The sequence below is a fragment of the Hemitrygon akajei genome, chromosome 1 (assembly GCF_048418815.1).
Source record: "Hemitrygon akajei chromosome 1, sHemAka1.3, whole genome shotgun sequence".
In the NCBI taxonomy this organism is placed as follows: Eukaryota; Metazoa; Chordata; class Chondrichthyes; order Myliobatiformes; family Dasyatidae; genus Hemitrygon; species Hemitrygon akajei.
In genome coordinates, this window is record NC_133124.1 from 153764834 (window position 1) to 153784962 (window position 20129).

At 41.4% G+C, this 20129-nt stretch overlaps 1 protein-coding gene across 1 annotated transcript in view; it reads right to left on the bottom strand.

Annotated features, from left to right (window-relative positions):
- The window catches only part of fer1l6 (fer-1 like family member 6), a 325837-nt gene extending 322861 nt beyond the window's left edge, over nucleotides 1-2976 (bottom strand). Inside the window, exon 1 of the mRNA XM_073053009.1 lies at nucleotides 2844-2976. Coding sequence (XP_072909110.1) covers nucleotides 2844-2866 — 23 coding nt within the window. The 5' untranslated portion in view covers nucleotides 2867-2976. The remainder of the gene's footprint in view (nucleotides 1-2843) is intronic.
- Nucleotides 2977-20129: the final 17153 nt, after the last annotated feature.

Sequence of the window (20129 nt, forward strand, 5' to 3'; positions counted from 1 at the left end):
CAGAGAAATTTCTTTAGCCAGAGGGTAGTGAATTCATGGAATTTATTGCCACAAGCAGCTGTGGAGGCCAGGTCACTGGGTGTATTTAAGGCAGAGACTGATAGGTGCTTGATTCGACATGCATTAGAAGTTACAGGGAAAAGGCCGTGGAGTGAGGCTGAGGAGGGGATAAAAGGATCTGCCACCATTCAATGATGGAGCAGACCCAATTCTGTTCCTAGGTCTTATGGTCTTCCCCTCCTGGAGCCCATCCACATCAAGCTTTGACACATTGTGCATTCAGAGATGCTCTTCTGCACAATGCATGATTACCAGCTTGAATCTGTCTGACCATTCTCTTGTGACTTCTCTCACTAATAAGGCAATTTCACCCACAGAACTGCTGTTTACTGGATGTTTTTTATGCTTTTTGCACCATTTTCCGTAAACTCTTTTATGTGTGAAAATCCCAGGAGATCAGCAGTTTCTGAGATACTCAAACTATCCCATTTGGCACCAAAAATCATTCCACAGTCAAAGTAACTTAGATCACACTTCTTCCACATTCTGATGTCTGGTCTGAACATCAACTGAACTTCTTGACCATGTCTGCATGCTTTTATGCATTGAGTTGCTGCCACATGATTGGCTGATTAGCTATTTGCATTAAAGAGTAGGTGCACAAGTGTACCTAATAAAGTGGCCACAGAAGAGGAAGAGGTTTGATCCTGCTCCAAATTTAATTTGGACCAAATATTAGCAAACGTTTTTTCTCTGGTGATTATTACTGTCATACTAAAGTATACCAAGTAAAAAGCAGATTTTGTTATAATGATCTTAAACTATATTTTAATTATTATTATAATGATTTTAAACTGTGCTTTTAACCATTACATAGGTTCAATAACAAAAGCTGTTTTTACATGGTATCCTTGGTTAAATTGTCTCTTGATTAAGTAACATGTGGACAGATATCTCAATGGATCTTGTTTTCAACGTACAGGAGAAGATTTTCAAAATGTCAAAAGGAAATCTAGAGAAAACAATGTTTTGTACGTCTTTCTGCCTTTCATGAAGAGAATGTTGCCCATACGGGTCCACAGGAGGTTCACGGCAATGGATTAAAGGCTTAATGTACGAGAAGTATTTGATATATTTACTTTTTTAATTTAGAGATACTGCACAGAACAAGCCCTTCCAGCCCAGTGACCTGCACTGCCCAGCAATCTAATTGAGCATAATCAAATAACCTACAAACCAGTCAGTCTTTGTACTGTGGGAGGAAACTGGAGCATCCACATTAAACCCACCATCATGGAGAGAATGTACAGAGAGCATGGAATTGAGCTCAGAAGTACGACTTCTTGTGTCATAACAACATTGTGTTAACTGCTATGCTACCAAGGCACCCCAGGCTCTGGGCTTGTACTTGCTGGAGCTTAAAAAAGTGAGAGAGACTGGTTGTTGAAAAGCCAAGATAGAGTGGATGTGGAGAAGATGTTTCCTTTAGTGGGGGAGGCTAGGACCAGAGGACACAGCCTCAGAATACAAGGATGTCCCTTTAGAACAGGAATTTCTTTGGACCAGAGGGTGATGAATCTGTGGAATTCATCGTCACAGATGATTGTGGAGGCCAGGTTATTAGGTACATTTAAAGTGGAGGCTGATAGGTTCTTGATTTAAGGACATCAAAGGTTATGGGGAGAAGGCTGGAGATAATAAATCAGCTATGATTGAATGGTGGAGCAGATTCGATGAGCCGATTTCTAATTCTGCTCCTGTGTTTAATGGTTTTAAAAGTAACCTCATATATAACTAAACTATCACATGTACTATACATACAAAATATTAGGAGATTACAGGAAAGTAAGTGGGGATCGATAGACTTCTGTGAGGCCTACAATGGTACAATAGGCTGGATGGACTCTCTATGTCACAAGGAAATAAGGGAAATATTAAATTGAGAGAATGCTTTTCAATGAATCATGTCTTCAGTAAAATTATTAACACAGGTGCTTTGTATAATTGCTGGATGTAGTTTTTTGTTTCATGTCGCACCCTGACGAACACACCACAGCAAATTACTATCACATGTAAATGTAAATGGTGAATAAAGTCGATCCATAATCCATGATATATTAAAATTGTCATTCATATATTCATTTATGAAAACTTTTCTCTCAATTATTAATTTTTATTACAGTTTATCATTCATTTTTATGATAATACAAATTCAAAGGAAGGAATTAAACATTTGCAATCTGCTTGTAGTCATTGTACAAATATTAAGCACAATTTAAAAAACAAATCAATAATATGCCCAGTAAGGTAGTTCTGTGGTTAGTGTGAGCTTTACACTCATCACCTCTGTAATTTTGAGGTTCAATTCTCACCACTGCCTGTAAAGAGTTTTTAAAATTCTCCCGTGACTGTGACGGGTTCCTTGGGCTGTTGTGGGTTTCTCTCACACTCCGGAAGATGTATTGTAGACATGCTACACTGGTGCTGGAAGTGTGGCAACGCTTCCAGCGCACAATCCTGAGAGCCAAAGGCTCACTTCATTGAATATTTTGATGCTTTGAATAAAGGTAATCTTTCTCTTGTCAATATTATTCTGCATACTAATCATTATTTAATATTTGCCCTCATCAAAAGGAACATATGTCACAGCTTAAAAGCAAGTGATATTTTAAAAGTATTCCAAATTTTTTTTTTTAATTTTTCAACATCGCAAGGAAATAGTTTAATTTTATTTTCCTTTAATCACAATTTTAAATAAACTCACTTGTCCCTGCTAACATTTGTAATTAAAATGCAATATATTACTCATATACCCAAAGTATACATTCATGGTTGCTACTTACTTTTGTTTGGGGCCCGTATCCATCAGTGTAAATTATATTTTCTCCAGTAACAAGAGCTGCAGAAACTGGATAGCTCTATTTCATTGATCTAAAATAGTAATGATTTTCCTTCAACTGCCTTCCGTCCGGGTTGTTCAACTCTGCAAAGTCCAAGCAACTAACTGCTCACCTACATGTCTGAGTTGTGGTTAGTAATCTCGTTACAATAAAAGAGGGAGGTGCAACACTGCCCTATCACAATTCAATTCAATTACATGGAAATGACATGCAGATAAGTCTCTGTTCTGAACTGTTCCAACTGTTCCAGTCAATCAGCTTCTCACAAACCCTGTGATCTTCTGTCGTGAAATGGACTATCGGACATGTTGAGGATGAGTAGGAGACACCCTAACATGCTGCATGGAAACTGCTCTGCAATGGACAGGAGGACTCTACATTGGCTAGTTAAAACTGCATGACTGTGTGGTATGGAAACTGCTCTGCAATGGACAGGAGGACTCTACAATGGCTAGTTAAAACTGCATGACTGTGTGGTATGGAAACTGCTCTGCAATGGACAGGAGGACTCTACAATGGCTAGTTAAAACTGCACGATGCGTCATCGGCACCAGAATACCTGCCATCAGGGCATATGTACAGAATATTGCTGGGAAAGGGCTAGCAATATCATGAAGGATCCCACTCACCCTGCTCATCGACTGTGCCACTCCCATCAGGGAAAAGGCAAACACTGCATCCACGCCGGGCCACCAGACTCAAAAACAGTTACTTGCCCAAGCTATCAGACTGATTAACACCTCCACTCATAAACCCACCTCACATCAGCTAGCATCACCTTATACATTTCAAGCTGGGCATGTAAGTTACATGAACATTGTATTTTATAGGGTGGCATTTATATTTATTGTTATTGTAGTTTTTAAATTGTTTTTTATTGTGTTCTTCATGCTTGTGGATTTTTATATTGCATCGGATCTGAAGTAACAATTATTTTGTTCTTTACACTCTTTGCACATCTGTACTGAAGAACAACAATAAACAATCTTGAATTTTTAACTGAACTTTATAGCAAGGGAATGCAATTTCCAACAGTACCTTTTCAATGAATCTGAAGTGGGGAAAGCGGATAACAGTATGGCTGATTTATTATACTTCTTAACCTCATTCTCCTGCCTTCTCCCCGTAGCCTTTGACACCCTTATTAATCAAGAATTTATCAACCTCCACTTGAAATGTGTCCAGTGACTTGGCCTCCATAGCCACCTGTGGCAATGAATTCCACAGATTCACCACCATCTGGCTAAAAGAATTCCTCTTCATCTCTGTTCTAAATGGACTGTTCTAAAGGGATGTCCATGTATTCTGAGGCTGTGCTCTTTGGTCCTAGACTCTCCCATGTCCATTCTATCCAGGCCTTTCAATATTTGGTAGGTTTCAAGAAGATCCTCCCTCATTCTTCTAAACTCCAATGAGTACAGACACAGAGCTTATCAAACAATCCTCACCCTTTCATTCCCAGGATTATTCTCATATCACAAAGGATATCACCACCCCCTTATTTCCCACCCCCATTCCCATCAGGAAAGAGGCTTGACAGCATTCACACCAGGACTACTGGATTCAAAAAGCTGTTACTTCCACCAGACTTGATCAGCACCACCACCTATTAGCCCATCCCAGCATCCTCCACCAGCACTACATACACATTACTTAGCTTTACTTTATACAATCAGTCTATGAATATAATAGCTACTTGTACATTGTGTTTTTAGGATTGTTTTATATTCATATTTATTGTGTTTTATTTTGCTTTTTAAGTGTTCTTTATGCTTATTGTGTTTTTAAGGTTCTGGAGTAACAATCATTTTGATCTCCATTAAAACGAGAGGGCACAGTTTTAAGGTGCTTGGAAGTAGGTACAGAGGAGATGTCAGGGGTAAGTTTTTTTTTACACAGAGAGTGGTGAGTGCGTGGAATGGGCTGCCGGTGACGGTGGTGGAGGCGGATACGATAGGGTCTTTTAAGAGACTCCTGGATAGGCACATAGAGCTTAGAAAAATAGAGGGCTATGGGTAACCCTAGGTAATTTCTATAGTAAGTACATGTTCAGCACAGTATTGTGGGCTGAAAGGCCTGTATTGTGCTGTAGGTTTTCTATGTTTCTACACTAGTGTACTGAATTAAACTTTATGGCAAGGGAATCAATTTCCAACACATTTTTACAAAATGTTAAACACAGTGAGCACATAACAGGTTGTGAGGAAAGGACAAGCTGAAGGAAATAAGTGGAGGCCAATTGAAGGGTTTGGGTCACAACAAAGACTTTTAGAGCTATGTGATCCAATAAGGGAAGAAGCAGCAATAAAGAATGTACTCCTGATGAAGGGTCTTATGCAACATTATAAATAAAGAAATCACGCATTCTCCTTCAAGATTCCCGATACACTATGACTGAGAATCTCAAGTCAACTTTCATCCTTACAAGAGAATGTCTAACTGATGTCCAACGATCCCCCATGGAGCATCATCCCTCATCAGTACCTCTGCTGTGTCAACCTTGGAATCATTCTGCTAATTGGATGGCAGCTAGTTGGGAATTGATTTTAATCAATTTTAATCAAATATGTGTAATCAATCACACATATGATTTTAATTCTATTTAAACAAGTTTTTCTTTGTCATATGCTTAATAGGATGAGAGGTGGCCTGATAAAGGTGTACAAGATGATAAGAGGCATCGTTTGAGTAAACAGCCAACACCTTTTTCCCAGGCCAACAATAGTTAATATAATTATTAAGGTGATTGGAGGAAAGTATAAGGTAAGAGGTAGTTTTTTTTTACATAACGAGTGACAAGTGCATAGAATACACTGTCAGGGATGGTAGTGGTGGCAGATACATTAGGGGCATTTAAAGAATAGGTATATGGATAAATAAAATAGAGCTATACGGAAGGAAGGGGTTAAATTGATATTGGAGTAGGTTAAAAGGTCAGCACAACATTGTGGGCCGAAGGGCCTGTACTGTGCTGTACTACATTGTATATTTTACTGTCAAGCAGTATCACATATGATTGTGTACCATACTTATAATATGTACAAAGCAGATAATCTGGCAACTTTGCTCTCAAGGTTTAATATTACTGTATTTGCTAAGTAAACTTTCCCATAAACTGGATTTGACCTCACACAAAGACATTGTTACAGAAATGAAGCTTCTTCTGTGTCAGATGCATGTTTACCCAGGTCTGAGTGGGTGGAGAACAAGGGGTCAGGGTGGGAGTGAGGATGAACTGAATGGATTAATAAGTTTGTGTAACTGCAGCATGTCACCTGAAACTCTGACAATCTGCTATAGGTAATCAGTGGAGAATATCCTAACTGGCTGCATCACAGACAGCTACGGAAATACCAATGCCCAGGAATGGAAAAGACTACAGAAAGTAGTGGCTACAGCCCTGTCTGTCACCTACAAAGCCCTCCCCACTACTGAGCCCATTTACAAGCTGCACAGCCACAAGAAAACAGAATCAAGGTCCCCCCCCCCCCCCCCCCAACCATACAGGCGAGCCTTAGGTCCCACACCACTGGGATCAGAAACAGTTATTACCTTACAACCATCAGGTTCCTGAACTAGCGAGGATAACTTCACTTACCTCAACTCTGAACTGATTCCACAACCTATGGACTCACTGAAGGACTACAGCTCATGCTCTCAGTGTTGCTATATTTCTATCCACACAAGTTGTCTTCTTTTGCACATTGCTTGTTTGTCAGACTTTATATGTTTGTGTTTTAAATAAACTCTATTGTATTTCTTTATTTTCTGTAACTTCCTGAAAAAAATGAATCTCAGGGTAGTACATGGTGACATATAATACTTTGATAATAAATTTACCTTGACTTTTGACTTTGACTATGAATTCAATACTCATGCCATTTGATTGTGGACTAACTGAGAAGATTTAGCAGGGAAGCAACTCTCAGCTACATTATAATTAATGGTCAGAACTTAATATTACAGCTTTCCGTGACTTTGGAGCTTAAACATGAGTTTGGATTTATATTCTCAGATTCCTTTTGTAATGCAAGAGCAATTGTTTTCCAATACGTTAGAGGAAATCCGCGTTTGTGGATTAGCAAATCCTGTACCTTGAATTCACTCTGCATTGGATTACAGTTCTACAAGCACGCTAGTTTATCTCTTATATATCAAAATAAACTTTATTCATAACAAAAAATATTTACAAGAATAAACGTATGATGCCTTTTCATTGTTGCTCTCACAGTCAATTCTTTCAGTACATTTCTGTTACATTCCTATATGTCAAAGCACTGCTGCCACTCAAGTGGTCCCCTGGGGTGGTCCCCTTCTACAAGGGTTTCCTCAGCCAACCTGGACCCTCCCTCTCCAGTTGGAGTGGAACCCTACACCGTGACCCTTCCTCACTGAGCCCTTGCGTGGCCGCACCGAGCTTCAGTGCATCCCTCAGCACCCCTAATGTGCCATCAGTGCTATTTCTATATCAGCATCTCAGTATGCGGGAGGACCAACAGCTTTCCGGCTGCACGAATCAGATTGTGCAATCAGCTGCTGCTATTGGTTTTTAAACACAATGTCCTGCGAAAGATCTGTCTGGAAATGTTTTACACAACAGAGTTGAGTACAGGCAACACCGGTGCTTATGGAAATTTGCTTCTACTAGCTTCACAAAACACATTCTGCTGTCGGGGAAAGATTAGTGAGGGCTAACAACTAGTACATAGGGATTTGGATTGTGTTAATATTGTAACAGGAAACTACCAAGAGTGAGCAGTGACAATGCCCTCGTTTCAATATCTTCACTAATTGTGTTATAGCGGGCACACACATACAATATAATATTTATAACATTTGTAATACTCTACACTGTCATCATAGAGAGCATCATCATATCAGTCATTACTGTCTGGATTCTGCATCATCCTCTCACAATATATGAAAACTACGCTTAGGACAGCAGAAAAGGTCAGTTTGCCATCATTGCAGAACTTGTCTCCGTCCAAAACAAAGAAGCAGGAGGAAAAAAGATGATTGCAGACACTACTGATCCTGCAAACCGCCTTTTCCTGAAGCTCCCTTCTGCAAAATGCTATAGGGCTATTAAAATGAAAACTTCATGCATTCTTGAAAACTTGTATTTCTTTAAGAAGTTAATCTCATCAAGAGAATGTAAAATCCATTACAAGTTCATGCTCAGGTAAACTGGCTTTGAGTCGTCTCCTGGTGCACACTAGTTTTAATGAATTGCCTGTTATTTCAAATAACAGCTTAGTCTTGCCTTTCAGTTTGCTCCCACACAACCCAAAATCTTGAAATACAGAATAAAATTTGCTATGTCATATTTTTAATGTGAAAAAATTAATAAATAACATCAACATGTATTTACTTCCAACTCGTATTTCTTGACGAATGCTCACGGTACAGAAGATCGCACTAGGAGCCACTTTCAGGGAATGCAACCTCTCCGTAAACTGGTGATGGGTGTGGGGGGGGGGGGGGCGTCACCGTGTCATTAAAGATCATGATAGAAGACATGATATCCACTGATGGATTGCATTAATGAAGGTTTCTTTATTGAACCCATAAAAGGCAGTTAGTTCCAGGGCAGTTCTGGTCTCCACATAAATTCTTCCACTATTCCACGATGTTTGACCACCTCCCTCATAGAACCACTAAGCGCCGAGGTTCTCCCTAACCCTGGTGTGGAGAAGGATCGGTCCAGTCCCATTGCTACGCAGCATCTCAGTCAACTGGATATTGCCACTACCTGACCTTCAGAGAAAAGTTCTTCTGGACCAGCACATCTCACTACAAGTTCGTCAGGCAGTGGTCAGCATGTAATGTCCTGCAGACTCTACAGGAGAAGGACTAGATTAACATATTGTGGAGGTCCCCTGAGCAGACTGTCCACACCATCTGGCTGAACGTCTTATTACTCACCTCAGTAACAGACACCAAAACTTTGCCTGGCTAGCAGTAAGAGGCACATTCGCAGTTCAACTTTGCTGCATACACGGAGAATCATCACCATTGCACACCGCCGGCAGTATGACTGTAGCAGGGAAGAGACAGCAGCTCACTTCTTTGTGGACAGTGGGCTGGAGAAGATGGTCGTGAGAAAGATGCAAGGGCCTGTGTGGCGTTCATTTCAAACAGTTGCATAACAAAGGACTCTGATCACAAACTGTTCTCACACACACACACACACACACACACACACACACACACACACACACACACACACACACACACACACACACACACACACACACACACACACACACACACACACACACACACACACACACACACACCCCCCCCCCCCCCCCCCCCCCCCTGTAGAACACCACTAGTCACCGGTAGCCAATCAGTAAAGGTTCCCTTCATACCCACTCTTTGCCTCCTGCCAATCAGCCAGTGGTCTATCCATGCTTGTGTTTTTCCTGTAATATCATGGGCACTTAACTTGCTAAGAAGCGTCATGTGCAGCACTTTGTCAAAGGCCTTCTGAAAATTCAAGAGCACAAGTTTCACCAATCCTCCTTTGTTTATGCTGCTGTCAGTTCCTCAATGAATTCCAACAGATTTTCCCTTAAGGAAACCATGCTGACAGGCCTATTTTATCTTTTACCTCCAAGTACTCTGAAACCACATTCTTAACAATTGACTCCAACAACTTCCCAACCACTGAAATCAGGCTATCTGGCCTATAACTTCCTTCTTTCTGCCTCCCTCCCTTCTTTAAGAGTGGAGCAACATATGCAATTTTCCAGTCCTCTGCAACCATGCCTGAATCAAAAGATTATTGAAAGATCAATACCAATGCTCCTACAATCTCTTCAGCCACCTCTTTCAGAGCCCTGGGGTGTAGTCCATCTGGCCCAGATGACGTAACCACCCTCATACCTTTCAGCTTCCCAAGCACCTTCTCCCTAGTAATAGCAACTGTACTTACTTCTGCCCTTTGACACTATCAAACTTCCAGCACACTGCTAGTGTCTTCCACAGTGAGGACTGATGCAAAATACTTATTCAGTTCATCCACCTCTACTACCTCTACAGCGTCATTGTCCACCAGTCCAATATCTACTCTCACCCCTCTTTTACACTTGATGTAACTGAAAATACTTTTAGTATCCAGATATTTCATCTTTTCCTTCCTTATGGCTGTTTGCTTTCCTTCTGCTGATTTTTAAAAGCTTCCCAATCCTCCAACTTCCCACAAATTAGAAACAAGAGAAAATCTGCAGATGCTGGAAATCTGAGCAACACCCACAAAATGCTGGAGGAACTCAGCAGGCCAGGCAGCATCTATGGAAAAAAGTACAGTTGACGTTTCGGGCCAAAAACCTTCGGCAGAACTTCTCACAAATATTTGCTCTGTTATATGCCCTGTCTTCTGGTTTTATGTTGGCTTTGACTTCCTTTGTCAGCCACAGTCGTGTCATTTTGCATTTAGAATATTATTCTTTTTTGGAATGTATCTATCTTGCACCTTCTAAATTGCTTCCAGAAACTCCAGCCATTGTTACTCAACCATCATCCGTGCTAGTGTTCCCTTCCAATCAAGTTTGGCCAGCTCCTCTCTCATGCCTCTCTAATTCCCTTTACTCCACTGTAATATTGACCCATCTGACTTTGGCTTCTCCCTCTCAAATTGCAGGTTGAGTTCAATCACCTCATGATCACTGCCTTCTAAGGATTCCTTTACCTTAAACTCCCTAATCAAATCTGGTTCATTATGCAACACTTAATCCAGAATTGCTGGCACCTGGGAGGCAACATACCATCCAGGTGTCTCTATCATGTTCACAGAATCTCATGTCTACCCATCTAACTATGGAATCCCCTGTCACTACTGCAGTTCTCTTCTCTCCGCCGTTCGCTTCTGAGCCACAGCACCCGACTCAGTTCCGGAGATCCGTCCACTGCAGTTTCCCCCTGGTTGGTCATACCCTGATTAGTATCCAAAGTGGTGTGCTTATTATTGAGGGAACAACCACAGGGCTGTCATAATAGAGTCATAAAATCAGAGAGCATTAAAGCAGAGAAACAGGCTTCCTGGCCCACCTAGGCTGTGCTGAACTATTTATCTGCACATTCCCATCGATCTATACGTGCTCCATGATCCCCAGCTCTAGTCTCACCCAATCTCAGTAAAAATGTCTGCTCACATTTGCCCTATCTATAGCCCTCATATTTTGTGTATCTCTGCTTATTCTTCCATGCTCCAGGGAATAAAGTCCTAATCTATTCACTCGCTCCCTATAACTCGGGCCCTCAAGTCTTGGCAATATCCTTCTAAATTGTCTCTGCACTCCTTAGATATTATTGACATCCTTCCTGTAGATAGGTGAGCAGAACTGCATACGTTACTCCAAATTAGACATCCCCAATGTCAACTTAACATCCCAACTCGTATACTCAATACTTTGATTAATCTGTCAAAAGCTTTCTTTATGGCACTATCTACCTGTGATGCCACTTGCAAGGAATTATGGATCTGTATTCTCAGGTCCCTTGTTCCACCTTACTCCTCAGTGTTCAGCATATAAGTCCTACCCTGGTTTGTCCTCCCAAAGTGTAATAATGGAATAAATGTAATAATAAAATTCTAAAGGGATTGGACTGGCTACATGCAGGAAGATCGTTTCCGATGTTGGGGAAGTCCAGAACGAGGGGTCACAGTTTAAGAATAAAGGGGAAGCCTTTTAGAACCGAGATGAGGAAAAACTTCTTCACACAGAGAGTGGTGAATCTGTGGAATTCTCTGCCACAGGAAACAGTTGAGGCTGGTTCATTGGCTATATTTAAGAGGAAGTTAGATATGGCCCTTGTGGCTAAAGGGATCAGAGGGTATGGAGAGAAAGCAGGTACAGGGTTCTGAGTTGGATGATCAGCCATGATCATACTGAATGGCGGTGCAGGCTCGAAGGGCCGAATGGCCTACTCCTGCACCTATTTTCTATGTTTCTATGTTTCTATGAATGGCATTGCACAGTTTATTCTTCTGAATATTTTTTCATTATGGATAAAGTTTATTTTGATCTAAAAAGCTGTTTATTCCATACATCCTGGGTACAGTTTCCCAGTGTAGGTCTGGCACTAAGTGGCTGCCTCACTCCACAAGGTTTTTGACAGCCAGTGAGATTCCATCCCCAGGCACTCTCTTCCAATTACACAGTATATTTCACTTCAAATGCCATTTCAAACTACTATAGATGGTGTCACATCACTCAGAAAGAATCTTAGAAATACAACAAATCTCATAGTAGTAATTTTTTCGATGAAGAAATCCCAGATGAAAGATGAAATACAAATTTCTGTAACTATCTCAGAATTATATTCTGAAATAATTCAAATTTAATCTATGCAAAGTAGTGAGAAAAAACATACATTTTATTTATTCAAAGTACAAAGTAAATTTATTATTAAGGTATGTATATGTCGGTTTCCAGTGATGTCATCGTTCAGAATGGCAACCTAAAATAATAGCTCCTCTGGAAAAATGCTTATTTCACCCCATTAATCCACCAAATACAAGATCTCTTAAAAATATCTGAACTGGTAAGGGGAGCAAGAATGGGGAATAGGAATGGAGATAAAAAAAGCATCACTGCAGAGCCTGTGGAGGGGGGTGGGCGCAATGAGCGGCTCTCCTACACGTGCGCGTGGTGGCGAGGCTGACGCTGGGCCTCATTCAGGCGAAGCGGCAAATTTAGTAAAAGTTCTGGAAGAGATACTGGAATTCCAGAAAGACATAAAACAGAAACGGAATGATATCAAGTCAGAGCTTACCAACGTTAATCAAAAAATAGTGGTGGCAGAGACATGAATTGAAAAGTTGGAAGATCGCATTCAAAACGTGGAACGGATACTAAGTAAGATGATAAAAGTTTTAAATCAACAAGAAAATCAACTACTCGACCAAAAAGGAAGGCCATAATGCAAGAATATCAGGATATATAATGTTCCCGAAGGAGCAGAGGGGTTGGCTATGGTGGAGTTTGTAGATAAGTTACTACGGGACATGCTGGAGATACCCCCAACTACAGAACTTGACATTGAGAGAGCACACCGCACACTTGTCCCAAGGCCTTCTGGAGACAGGGAAGATAAGCCACGGTCAATTGTAATCAGATACTGAGGTGAACTACACATACCTGTCTGGACACGCCCCCCCTGCTGACTGCTCCTGTAGCTCCTCCCACAGACCCCTGACATTGACAATGAGAGAGCATACCGCGCACTTGTCCCGAGGCCTTCTGGAGACAGGGAAGATAAGCCACGGTCAATAGTAATCAGATTCCTTCGGTACAAAACCAAAGCAGAGATTCTGCGCAGGGCCTGGGAAAAAAGAAGGTATTTTTGAATGGGAACTTAATATATTTTGATCAAGATTACCCTCAGCGGTCCTGCAAAATGTAAGGAATATTCTGAAGCGAAGCGAGTATTAAAGCAAAGAAAGATTAGCTTCCAGACCCCGTACCCTGCTAAACTGCCAGTTTTTTATGAAGACAGGTCGCGGCTGTATCAGACAGTGGAAGAGGCGACTCAGACGTGAAGGACAGAGGGTTACCCATCAGCGTGATCAAACCGAGGGAAAGCCCGGCTGAGCAGCTATCCCGCTCTGCTTGGGAAATAGTGAGAGAATCGAGAAAGCAGGGGACGGGAGGAGGGCAAGAGAAGAATATCAGGAAGAGACTGTGAGTTTTCAGAAGACAGACCTCAACCCCTCCAGAAGAGCCATAAGGTCTGACTAATTTCAAAAGTGTTGATAAGCTAAACAGAAGCATAGATAGACGGTGCTATAGTTATCTCAAGTAGTTCATATTACAATGTGGATTTTATATTACTCAATTATTTTATTTTTTATTCACTCATTCACTTCTTTTTCACCACTTAAATGAGAATATATACATGGGAGGAATATACAGGTAAGTCTTTTCTGTGTAATGGACATAGATTTTTTTCGCTTACTTTTATGGGTACTGCAGTGGGGACCCTCAACTCACAGGGAGGACAGGCTATCCCCCACGGCTAGACGTTTCCTCTAGCTCAACCCATGGTCATCCACTAGAGACCTCAGCCTTGGAATCACACTTCCATTATTTTTTTTCCCATTCGCATTTCTTGGTTCTTATTTGTTCAGGGAGTGGATTGATTAACCTCTATTCTGCTAATTTCAATGATATACTGACAGATAAATACACATGGCTAAGGACAAGGTAAAATTCATTTCTTTTAATGTTAATGGGCTGTTAAATCCAATCAAACGTAGTAAAATGAAAGTAGTATACTTACAGAAAATTCACTTAAGTGATAAAGAGCATGGAAGACTAAAGAGAATGGGCTTCACTAATTTGTTTTTCTCCTCATATAAATCAGGACATATGAGAGGAGTTGCTATTCTCATCTCAAGAAAGCTACATTTTGAAAATGTATTCGAAATGAGAGATCAGGAGGGCAGATATTTTCTGGTAAGGGGGAATATAGTCGGAAATTCAGTTACTCTATTGAATATGAAAAATGGCAGGTAATGTGAAGGGAAGACCAATATAGGTCTTACACAATGAGAGGTACAACACTAAAGAGTGTGGTAGAACAGATGAATCTAGGAATACAGATAACACACACAAAATGCTGGTGGAACGCAGCAGGCCAGACAGCATCTATAGGGAGAAGCACTGTCAACGTTTCGGGCCGAGACCCTTTGTCAGGACTAACTGAAAGGAAAGATAGTAAGAGATTTGAAAGTAGGAGGGGGAGGGGGAAATGTGAAATGTTAGGAGAAGACCGGATGGGGAGGGGTGAAGCTGAGAGCCAGAAAGGTGATTGGCAAAAGGGATACAGAGCTGGAGAAGGGAAAGGATCATGGGATGGGAGGCCTAGGGAGAAAGAAAGGGGGAGGGGAGCACCAGAGGGAGATGGAGAGCAGGCAGAGTGATGCACAGAGAGAGAGAGACAAAAAGGAGGGGGGGAAAAGTAAATATATCAGGGATGGGGTAAGAAGGGGAAGAGGGGCATTAACGGAAGTTAGAGAAGTCAATGTTCATGCCATCAGATTGGAGGCTACCCAGCCAAAGAACCCTGACGAAAGGTCTCGGCCCGAAACGTCGACATCGCTTCTCCTATAGATGCTGCCTAGCCTGCTGTGTTCCACCAGCATTTTGTGTGTGTTGCTTGAATTTCCAGCATCTGCAGATTTCCCCATGTTTGCTAGGAATATAGATGCACAGTTCATTGAATAGTGGTGTCACAGATAGATCGGATCATAAAGAAAGCTTTTGGCACATTGGCCTTCATACATCAAAGTAATGAGTACGGGAGCTGGGATGTTATGCTGAAATTGTATTTAACGCTGGTGAGGCCTAATTTGGAGTATTGTGTGCAGTTGTGGTCACTTACCTACAGAAAAGATGTAAATAAGATTGAAAGAGCACAGAGAAAATTCACAAGGATGTTGCTGGGACTTGGAGACCTGAGTTATAGGGAAAGATTGAATAGGTTAGGGCATTATTCCCTAGAATGTAGAAGATTGAGGATAGACGATAGAGGTATACAAAATTATGAGAGGTATAGGGTAAATGCAGGCAGTCTTTTTCCACTGGGATTGGGTGAGGCTACAACTAGAGGTCATGGGTTAAGGGTGAAAGGTGAAATTTTAAAAATGAGGGAGATCTTTTTCACTCAGTGGGTGGTAAGAGTGTGGAACAATCTGCCTGCACAAGTGGTGTATGGAGGGTCAACTTCAACATTTAAGAGAAATTTGGGTAGATATATGGATGGGAGTGCGATGGTCAGGATGCTGGTCAATGGGACTAAGCTGATTAATGGTCTGTCACAGTCTAGATGTGCCAAAGGGCTTGTAGTGTTCTATGACTCTATCCTCAGCTGTGTTGGCACATTTCACTATTTGTTTGGATGTTTCAAAGTACATTGACAAATAAAGATTATTTTTTAGAATCTCTTTTTAAAATGTTTTATTACCTCATGCCTACATAGTGCAGATTCATCTGACATGTTTACTTTGAACTGATTTTTGTTAAAGTTCAATATTCTGTACATATATTTTTACAAAGTTATAAGTCTGTACTATATACAATATCCAACTTTGAAATGTGTCTTTTGTCAGGCAGCCGCGAAAACTCAATAGAACCCATTAAAAAAGAAAGAACCCATCAGGCGTTGAAATGTGTGAAAAAAGAATGAAGCAGTAAACCCATAACACTCAGAAATAAAGTTCACGAAAGTGCGTCCACAGCCACAAAGCCAATTCACCGCTGCAGCTGATCCAGGAGCCCGTTTGCAGGTCATGGCCTCAGTTCAGTGCAAAGACCTCACAGAGCAGTGAACTAAACATCATCTCCGGCCACCGTGAGCTTTTCAATCTGGTCCTGCACTTAAATCGGCCAAATATCAGCTCATCCCTCGCCCTTGTGCCCAGGCCCTGCAGCTTTGATTTGGTCCCAAGCCCACTTCAGCAATGGCCAAGTATTCCTGACTCTCAGGCCTGGTCCCCACCACGTTCACTACCCAAACCCGACCTTTTCAGTCTGGCCCAGAGCTTAAATTGGACAAGCATCGGCTCTTCCCTTGCTCTCGGGCCCGGACTCTACCACTTCTATTCGGCTCATACCCACTACGCCACCACAACTGTAAAGCACCTTCAAGACTCCAGGTTCAGCAAATCCCGCAGAACACCACGAAAACAGCAGGTTCAAAACCGCAACAGCAAAAGGCTATTGATAGCACTGGGTGTTGTCCAGAAATAAGTGTGATTCATAAAGTAGTTAGTAGATATGTTTGTAAATTGTCTCACCAGCACCATCCTACCCCTCAGTTTATGAAACATAACATTTTCAATATTGTTTACCAAAGGAACCTCCATTGCATGAACATAGATTGCTAGCACTGATACTTATTACATTGTTATCCTTCCCACCGACACAATGTCCATACCCCTCCATCTTCCTCACATTCATGAGCCTACCTAAACTTCTCTTAAGGGCCTCTAATGTATTTGACTCTACCACCATAGCAGGCAGCGCATTCCAGGCATCTTAAACACCTTATCAACTACTTTCAAAGGGCGATGAACTTGGACCCCAAGATCTCTCTGCTCAGCAACACTGTTAAGGATCTTGCCCCTAACAATGTACTGTCTCTTTGCATTTGCCAGACCATAAGACATAGGAGTGGAATTGGGCCATTCAGCCCATTGAGTCTGTTCCACCACCTCATCATAGCTGATCCCAGATCCCATTCAATGCCATTTACCTGCCCTCTAACCATAACCTTTGATACCCTGACCAGTCAGGAATCTATCAATTTCAGCTTTGATTATACCCACGGACTTGGCCTTCACTGCAGTCTGTGGCAGAGCATTCCACAGAAACACCACTCTTTGGCTAAATTCCTCCTTACTTCTGTTCTAAAAGGTCGCCCCTCAATTTAAGGTGTGCCCGCTAGTTCAAGATACCACCACCAGAGATAACATCCTCTCCACATTTAATTCATAAGCCTTTTTCAGCTCCCTTCTCATATCAGATAGATATTTCAGACAAGTCTTCTGTTGCAGACCTTCCTGCCAGTCCCAAAACAGAGATCCATGGGCAACCTCGCCTCACGTCCAAATATCAGATAATACGGCGAGTAACTGGTAGCTTCATTCTGTGCACAGTTGTAGCAGTGGACCAGATGTCCAATATGTTGATTCCACTTGTTCTTCTTGCTGATCTCCAAGGTTATGAGCATGTCTAGCAAGGTCCAATTGAACCTCTCGGGCTGGGGATCACCGTGTGAATGATAAGGCATAGTCCAAGTATTTCTACGCCTGTTATCTTTTCCTTTTACAAGCTTTCTACTCTCAAATTTTCACTTTTGAAGGCCACTCACTTACCAAGTACACCTTTGCCAGAAAACAGCCTGTCCCAAACCACACTTGTCAGATTATTTCACCCTACAGACCACACTTCACCTTTTGCATATTTCTTTTGAAACAAAAGACATTGTGATACCTTGGTACAAAGTGTTGTCTTACCCAAACCTCTGTCACCTGCTCTGTCTCATTCGCTAATAGTAGATCAGGATACAAGAGCAGGGGCTGTACTTGACCTGGTATTGGGAAATGAATGTGGTCAGGTGTCAGATCTCTCAGTGGGAGAGCATTTTGCAGATAGTGATCACAATTCCATCTCCTTTACCACAGCATTGGAGAGGGATAGGAACAGACTAGTTAGGAAAATGTTTAATTGGAGTTAGGGGAAATATGAAGCTATCAGGCAGGAACTTGGAAGCATAAATTGGGAACAGATGTTCTCAGGGAAATGTACAGCAGAAATGTGGCAGATTATGCAGAAAGTTTGAAGTTAATAACTCATCTCCTTCTACCTTGGGCCACAAACTTATCAATCTTCCCAGTGAGTTATTAACTGATGAGTTATAAACTTCAAACTTTCTACGTAATCACTCAAAGAGTTGAACTGCATGTGCATGTAACGAGAGCTGTATAACTCATCTCCTTCTACCTTAGGCCACGAACTTACCAATCACCCCTGCTGTGGACACTTTCTGGAGGTCCAAGATCCGTATGCTCCACGACCACTGGACTAAGTGTGTAAATGTAGGAGGGGACTGTGTGTTGAAAAACAAATGTGCTAGGTTTTCTAAAATTGACTCCTTCTACCTTAGGCCATGAACTTATCATCACCCCTCATATATTTACAAGCATGGTTTTGAATATGGATTCAACAAAAGCTCCCAAAAGAAATAAAAAGAATAGTGCATGACTTGATTAGCCAATCTGACTCCATCTAGTTTGCAAATTATGGGATCTTCTTTTGAATAGGGTTGATTTGAATATCAAGAGAAGTTTAACTGGCATAATCAAACTCCGTTTGATTAGTTATCCAGCTGGCATCATAGGCTTTACACAAGACAAAAATAAAGACTGACAATTCTTTAATATTTAAACCAATCTAAACAAGAAACTTGGAAGTAGTACTGCAGTATGATCATAGTTGAGTATGATGTTCTCCTAAGGTTTGTCAATTGGAAGATCCACAAAAGGCTGTCGAAGCCAATCCTGGATCCACTCATTCTGGGACAGTTTGGGCAAGAGTAAGCGTTGGCTGGAGTAGTGGGGTCTTCTGGTTGTTCTATCTCTCCTTTTGAACTCGCTGCTTGCTCTCTGAAGCAGTGGAATTTATTGTCATGTAGCACATTTCCCTCTTGAACAGATTTCCTCCGGGTATATCTATTGAGTGCAATGGTTTCCCAGTTTTTAGCTGCAATATTGATTTTGATGCCATCTTTGAACCATTCCCTTTGCTCGCTGACCTTCTTTTAACTGGGAGTATAGGATCTATTTGGGGCTACGTGAGTTAGGCATCCAGATAACATGACCGACTATCAAAGTTGGTGCTGCTTTATTATGGTGGAGATGCTGTTCATGCTGGCTTCCTCCTTTGTGCTAGTGTTGGCGTAGTCCTCTCACCATAGGTTGGTAATGAGTTGGCAATTACTGTGAATTCAACCTAACAGCAACATAATTGGACAATACATGGGGATAATGATGACAAGGCCATTTCCAATAAATGAACACGCCTAAGAAAATATAATGCAGGTAAACACAGTATATATAAATTCAGATGTTCCTTTAAAGGAAATAGGACTGTAACTTGCATGAATACTGAAAGACCCATGCCAAATTATGTTCACCATGAAGCAATAATTTAGCTTCCGCCAGTATAAACTGAAATTGAAATTGTGTTGATAAACTGTATTTCAAACTATAGCAGACAATATTGTAATGTATGCATCTATTTCTTTTAGAGTGATGACTTCCCTTATCACTGTGCATTGCTCTGTTGTCTATGCATGCAGATAGTTCAAGTAACATAGAAAACCTACAACAAAAAACAGACCCTTCGGCCCACAAAGTTCTGCCGAACATGTCCCTACCTTAGAAATTACTAGGCTTACCCATAGCCCTCTATTTTTCTAAGCTCTATGTACCTATCTAAAAGACTCTTAAAAGACCCTATCATATCCGCCTCCACTACCTTTGCCGGCAGCCCATTCTACACACTCACCATTCTCTGAGTAAAAAACTTACCCCTGACATCTCGTCTGTACCTATTCCCCAGCACCTTAAACCTGTGTCTTCTTGTGGCAACCATTTCAGCCCTGGAAAAAAGCCTCTGACTAACCATACGATCAATGCCTCTCATCATCTTATAC